Source organism: Olea europaea, chromosome 20 (genome assembly GCF_002742605.1).
Source record: "Olea europaea var. sylvestris chromosome 20, O_europaea_v1, whole genome shotgun sequence".
NCBI classification, from domain to species: Eukaryota; Viridiplantae; Streptophyta; class Magnoliopsida; order Lamiales; family Oleaceae; genus Olea; species Olea europaea.
Window position 1 is genome coordinate 13,687,131 of NC_036256.1, and position 6,952 is coordinate 13,694,082.

The window sequence follows — 6,952 nt, forward strand, 5'->3', positions numbered from 1 at the left end:
AAAATGAAATTTTTTAGAAAAAAATGATTATATAATAAAAAGGTTACCTTGGAGATAGCAACCCATTTTCCTACCCAATGGAGTTCTTTCATATCCATTTCTTGAATCACATAATTGATAAACTTTTCAATTTGGGATTAACTAACTTAAAAAAAGCACGTATTTTCAATACACTTTCGATGGGCGGTTGACAAATTTAAATAAAGCACACGTGTTCAATATTATTTATGGCCACATGGTGCAATTTAGTAAAATTGGAATGAGTTTTTAAGCGATCCAACATATTAAAAATTAATAATTTTTATATTAAAAAATATACATTTCACAGATTTGTATTTATTTTGAATTGATGGTGTAAAAATTTAATAATATTGTTGTCAAAATAAAATTAATGCCCGCGTGTGCGCACACACACCCTAATTGAACCTTTTGACCCTCTACTCTTTTTCTTTTTTGAATCGATACTTGGGTCGAATTTTAATACATTGATATACTCACCAACTGTATACGCCTCCACATGGGACAATATTCATCATTTGTCCTATTTTTCTTTTGGAGATTTATTTTGGAATCGAATGTTGTCGCGCTCCAGACATGCTATAGATTTATAAAATATAATGTTAATGAATTTTTTTGGGGAAAGTCAATTCGAGATGGAGAATTGAAAAATAATTTATTAGATATTATTATTCGATACATAAATGCATCTAAGTGAATTATTCAAACTTTTGATTTGAATTGTCTTATTATTTTTAGCTTCTTAATTCATTCCCTAAAATTAAGAAAATTGTCCAAACAAATTGACAGTTGAAAAATCGCGGTATAAAATATCAACCATTAGGGCTTAAATATTTTATAAGTGTTTTAAACTATGCCTATATTTTTAGCATTCGTTAATGTCCATCACAATGCGCTATATGTAGTGATTGTACATATATTATACTATAAACAAAAATCATTAGATGGAAAATAGTAGGCCCATCCATAAACCGACTATATTGGGAGAACTTTGATGTAGACATGATGCAAATAAGTATTGCTGCATTTAAAATAGTATTCCCTACATAGAAATAAGAAAGATTTTGTTCTCAAAATTAACGATTTTGAAAGTGATTGAAGGAATTTAACAAAAAATAGTTTAAGATCGCATACAAACTAACATTTCAAAATTAATTGAAGGAATTTAACAAATAATAGTTTAATAAAAATCTTCGAATATTGAACTTCTTGTTTAATATAATATCTGTATCGTATAGACTAAAAGAAAGTGCATAATATTATCTCTTTCTGAGCCTTTAGTGGAGGCTTGAAAAATTCAATATCATGTTATTGTTAATTTCTATCACTCGTCATTTTCCTTCAGAGACTCATGATAAGTTCAACTCGATATTTATATTAGAGAGTTTCATAAAATAATTAAATGATCAATGTAACATAATTGAATATTTAAAATCCATGTACGATATTTAGATACGTATATTGTGTTCCTTTAGGAACACTTTCATATTTTTAGACATAATTATTATGAATAAAGTCGTTCTTTCAAATAATAAATCAATATTCTTCTAGAATGATGGAACATTTGCTTCTTCAAGAGTATTAACTCAGACTTAGACTTGTTTAAAGTTAATTATCAAGATTAAGAATATTGATTCGTACAAAATTTTGATTTCTTCAAGGTCGTCAAAATATTGTTATTGAACATTTACATAATTGAGTTGCATTGTGTTTCTTTAGTTCATCGACACAAGTTTTTCATACTGTTCTCATTAAGTTGTGCTTCTTAAGGAGAAAAAAGATAATAACATTTGGAAATATATATAAGAGTATAATGCTTTTTTACGAGCATTAATACAATTTTCTTTAAGATAGAGTAAAATGACTCATTTGTTCTTTGCATTTTCAAATAATCAAAATAAATAATATTGCAAAAAATCATTAAATATTTTACTTTCATTTTAAAGCATGTTAACAATAACTTTGGACGAAAATCATGATTAATGATAAAATTTTCAGATTAATAAAATGATAAAAATAAGAATGTGAGAAGAAAAGTTAAGTATATAAATCTAATAGTGAATAAGATTAATGAACTTTAATATTATTAAAATGTGATGCATTTATAAAAAATTGTAGCGTGAATATCACTCTTTGTATTCATCGACTAGGATTTTGTGAAATTACAAAAAGGGACTTTGACAGAAAAAAAAAACAGAGAGATTCGGTAACCAGTGTGAACGCGTGACTAAAACCTAAAGAAGTCACAAGTCATTGGTCGTGACTTCTCTCACGCTTTTCAGCGGCTCCAATGAGCATCGGAGTCAAGTCCTTTGGTCTCCTTCTCCTTTTTTCCAGTCCAATCTTCGTTTGCACTTGTATGCAAGCTCCACCAGTTAAATTCAAAAGGAAAAAAATTAAGAAAAAATTAAGAAAAAAATGTCATGAAAAATTATTTATTTGACCCCGGAAAAATGATGAATGATTATAATATATTTATGTGACCATTCCAGTCTCCTAGCAAATTCCCACTATACATCAAAATTCCATCGTTCACACCACCTGGTAATTTTCCTTTTCCCTGTCTTTCGTAGGCTTTTCTGTTGTCGTTTCTATCTGAACGCTGAACTGAACATTTCTATTTATGTATGTGTATTTGTAAGTTCTTTATTGTGTGTTACTAAATAATTTCTGCTGGTGGCTTTCTATATATTAAACGAAGACTTCTTTTATTGATTTCATATGGAAGTTATGATCAGGGGTTCTTGACTCTCGGACCATTTGGAGAGTTTTGATGGAATTTGGTGGTATCACAGGTGGGCTTCTCTGGTAAACTGAAGTGGGTTTTGATCTCTTCTTACTGATTTCATGACTCTTGAGAAGGAAAGAGAATTTAATATTCCTATGTTCTGATTTTCTCTGTAAAATCATCTGGCGTTTAGTGTTTATTGGTTGCTGCTGTTGTTATCCTTTCTGTGTTATTTATCAGTATTTATTTATTTATTTATACTTTCACTTGCTTGGGATTTCTTATTGTCAAATTGAGTAAATTCAATTGAACAAGTGATTAATTGTCCTTCTATAATAGATTACTGATACTGGTAATTTTATTCTATTGGTGTTATCTTGATTGAAACTCCAGCCAATTCAGTATTTATATAGATGATTTAACATCTTTGTTAAATTTATGAATATTCTACATATCAAACTTGCCTTGCCTTGTCCTTATGTTCTCCTTGCAGTAATTGTGGGTTTAGATTTCTCTGCATCTCCATTTTAATTGTTGCCATACTTTGGGATGACAGTTCATTGTGTCCTAATTATCTTGTTTCCTCAGCCCCAATACTGTTTTAGGATATCATGTAGAGTTTGAAATATGTTTAATTGAATTTTGAATTTGTTTCAGGGATCAAAGTTATGACACCTATTACTTTGTGGTTGGATTAACAATTCTATGTTCCAATCAACATCTTCAGTAGATTCTTATACTCGGGTTTTTTCTTTTGGATAATGACTGCTGTATTCATGGGGCCGACATTTGGTTTTAGAGTTCACTCAACTTTTATTAGAATTTTTCTTTTGTTGATTTTGAGAGGATATCTTACCTACTCGACTCAAAGTGATATTAACTGCCTCAGAGCTATAAAAGATTCTTTGGAAGACCCAGATGGCTACCTCACGACATGGAACTTCGATAACAAGACTGAAGGTTTTATATGTAAGTTTATTGGAATCGATTGTTGGCATCCGGATGAGAACAGGGTCTTGAATATTCGGCTTGGGGATATGGGACTAAAGGGTAAGTTTCCTCTTGGTGTTGCTGGTTGTTCATCCTTGACAGGCTTAGATCTTTCTAGTAACAAGATTTATGGAAGTATTCCAACTAATATCTCTAAGTTACTTGTATACGTGACAAGCCTTGATCTCTCATCCAACCAATTATCCGGACAGATCCCCATGAATCTTACAAATTGCACTTATTTGAATGTCCTTAAACTTAACAACAACCAGTTGTCGGGCCAAATCCCTGCTCAGTTTGGTCAACTCGATCGATTGAAGGAATTTAGCGTGGCAAACAACAGATTGACTGGCCAAGTTCCACAATTCGGAAATCGTACTTTTGGTCCAGATAGCTATGCGAATAATGCAGGACTATGTGGTGGTCCTTTGCCTCCTTGCCGAGGTTCTTCAAAGAAAACTAACGGTGCAGCCATTGTAGGGGCGGCTGTTGGTGGGGTGACTTTTGCAGCTTTCGTTGTTGGCTTTGGCATGTTCTTCTATTTGCGTAAAGTGTCCAGAAAGAAGAAGGAAGAAGATCCTCTAGGCAACAAATGGGCAAAGAGTATCAAGGATGTCAAAGGCATCAAGGCAAGATACATTTACATTTTATTGGAAATTTTACTCTTGACATATAACAAATCATTGGGAAATTTGTTGCCTAGGTCTCAAACTTTAAAAAATAAAGCACGTAGCTCCAAATAAATTTTTTAACCTTTAGGTCCCCAAGATTTTATTTTTGGTGCATGTTGATCCCCATACGATGGAAACCGTCATTTTTTCTGTGGAACAATCACATGCATTGCACATGATGAGTTATTTGTGGGTTATTTTCTCAACCAACTCCATTTCCATCAAAAACAATTAAAAGGGGGAATAAGACGAAGGCCTTAAGGTTAGCACTCCATTTTCCTTTTTGTTTTGATAAGTTTGACAGAAATGTGGTGGGTTGACATAAATAACCCTTAAATGAGGCATTGGGTGCAAAGTATGTGATTTTTTGACGAAAAATTGAGTGTGTCCATCCAACAGGGCTACCTTGCACCGAAAATCAAAGTACCTAAGTGCCAAAGCAAAATTGATTGGGGACCCATATTCTCTATTTGTCTATATTCGAGGACCATGGATGCAAATTCCCCTGAATGATTTTGTCAAGCTTCATACTTTTTGGTGTCACTTTCTTATATTACATGAATAATTTTTCTTCTTTTATCTTTTGCATACAAGGAATGAATTACTAACAGTCACATTTCCTGCTTTCAGCTATCAATGTTTGAGAAGTCAGTTTCTAAAATGAAATTAGGAGATCTCATGAAGGCTACTAATGACTTCAGTAAAGAGAATATAATTGGGTTGGGGAGAGCTGGGACAATGTACAAGGCAGTGCTCGAAGATGGCACCTTCCTCATGGTGAAGCGACTGCAGGATACTCAATACCCGGAGAAAGAATTTGTGTCTGAGATGGCTACTCTAGGTAATATAAAACACCGCAACTTGGTTCCGCTTCTAGGTTTTTGTATGGCTAAGAAGGAAAGACTTTTGGTTTACAAGTACATGCCAAATGGTAGCCTCCATGATAAGCTACATCTTGTAAAAGATGGTGGCGAACTTATGGATTGGCCTTTACGGCTCAAAATTGGGATTCTGGCAGCGAAAGGATTTGCATGGCTCCACCACAGCTGTAATCCACGTATTATTCACCGAAATATAAGTTCCAACTGCATCTTACTAGATGCGGATTATGAACCCAAAATATCCGATTTTGGGCTTGCTCGGCTCATGAATCCTATTGACACTCATTTGAGTACTTTTGTGAATGGTGAATTCGGGGACTTGGGTTATGTTGCTCCCGAATATGCAAGAACTCTGATGGCCACTCCCAAAGGGGACGTCTACAGTTTTGGAGTTGTACTTCTCGAATTAGTAACAGGCGAGAAGGCAACCTATGTGGCTAAAGCCCCGGAAAGCTTCAAAGGAAATCTAGTTGATTGGATTTCTGAGCTGTCTAGGACCTCTGACCTTCACGATGCAATTGATAAGTCCTTAGTCGGGAAAGGTCATGATAATGCGCTTTTCCAGTTTCTTAAGGTTGCGTGTAGTTGTGTGCTGCCAGCTCCCAAAGAAAGGCCTACTATGTTTGAAGTCTACCAGCTTTTGAGAGCTATTGGACAACCGTATAATCTCACAACAGAAGATGACATCTTGTTGCCGTCGGACAATGGAGATGCCGATCAATTGGTCGAACTTATCGTTGCTCGAGATGTATAGGAGATCTGTTAAAAATGCAAATGAGATATAGTGGTGATTGAAATTGTAATCGTACATTGGCTTTTTTGATTGATTTTGTTTTGTTTAGAATAAGGTTTGCAAGATTTGGTTAAGAATTCCTGTCAGCAGACATACGATAATCTCTTACCTTATATGTAAAAATTATTAATTTTCAGTCAGATGAGTATTGATCGGAGGGACTTCTATCTATCAATCATGAATAACTATCGTTCTTTTGCAGTCGAAGTTGTAGCCTGTCCATCGACAATTGAATGTGTCGACTTGGTTAGATTCATTCACGATCAGTCGAAAAGTCTCGTGTCATCTTCGTACCTCAATGTGATGCATGCCAAGTTAAGGATTGTCCATTTCTTTCTTTTGACAATGCCACTTTGTTGAGGGGAATATGGTGTTTACATTCATACACCTTTTTTTTGAGGGGTTCCCATACTCCTTAAATAAGGTAGCCTGTACTAAAGACGAAGTATTTCCACAGTACGATTTTACACTCTCTCACCCGCAAATTTAAGGTTTTCATTTTTGGATCCAAAAAGTTAAAAATAAAAAAAGTTTTATGTACTTAGGTTCGGATTGTAAATCAAGATTAAGAACATTGCCCTTAATAGTGGAAAAAAATGTATATCTCGATTTTTGAGAAAAATATAAATTTTGAAGAAATATATTTAGATTATTAGTTGAATTGAATTGAATCAAGCCGATTAGAAAAAATAAAAAATGGGAATATTTAATTGTTGACAAGGAAAAAGATTATTGACCACGAGTTGAGAAAGTAATTATTCTCATGGAACTATAATGGTAGCTGATGATGCCAAAAATCGTATTTGGTAGATCTTGAGCTTGAGGACTGAGATGAGTACGGATAGCGTCTTTCAGTACCTGAAATAAAGGC

At 33.7% G+C, this 6,952-nt stretch overlaps 1 protein-coding gene across 3 annotated transcripts; it reads left to right on the forward strand.

Annotated features, from left to right (window-relative positions):
• Positions 1-2,332: 2,332 nt before the first annotated feature.
• LOC111369705 (probably inactive leucine-rich repeat receptor-like protein kinase At5g48380) lies at positions 2,333-6,235 on the forward strand. 3 transcript variants are annotated; one of them, XM_022991321.1, is made up of 4 exons: positions 2,333-2,562; positions 2,747-2,813; positions 3,404-4,365; positions 5,038-6,235. In XM_022991321.1, the coding sequence occupies exons 3-4, from the start codon at positions 3,508-3,510 to the stop codon at positions 6,040-6,042; spliced, it is 1,863 nt and encodes a 620-aa protein (XP_022847089.1). In that variant the 5' UTR covers positions 2,333-2,562; positions 2,747-2,813; positions 3,404-3,507; the 3' UTR covers positions 6,043-6,235. The 3 variants fall into 3 exon arrangements, with proteins under 3 accessions (XP_022847089.1, XP_022847090.1, XP_022847088.1); XM_022991322.1 differs by having other exon boundaries at positions 2,757-2,813; XM_022991320.1 differs by lacking the exon at positions 2,747-2,813.
• Positions 6,236-6,952: the final 717 nt, after the last annotated feature.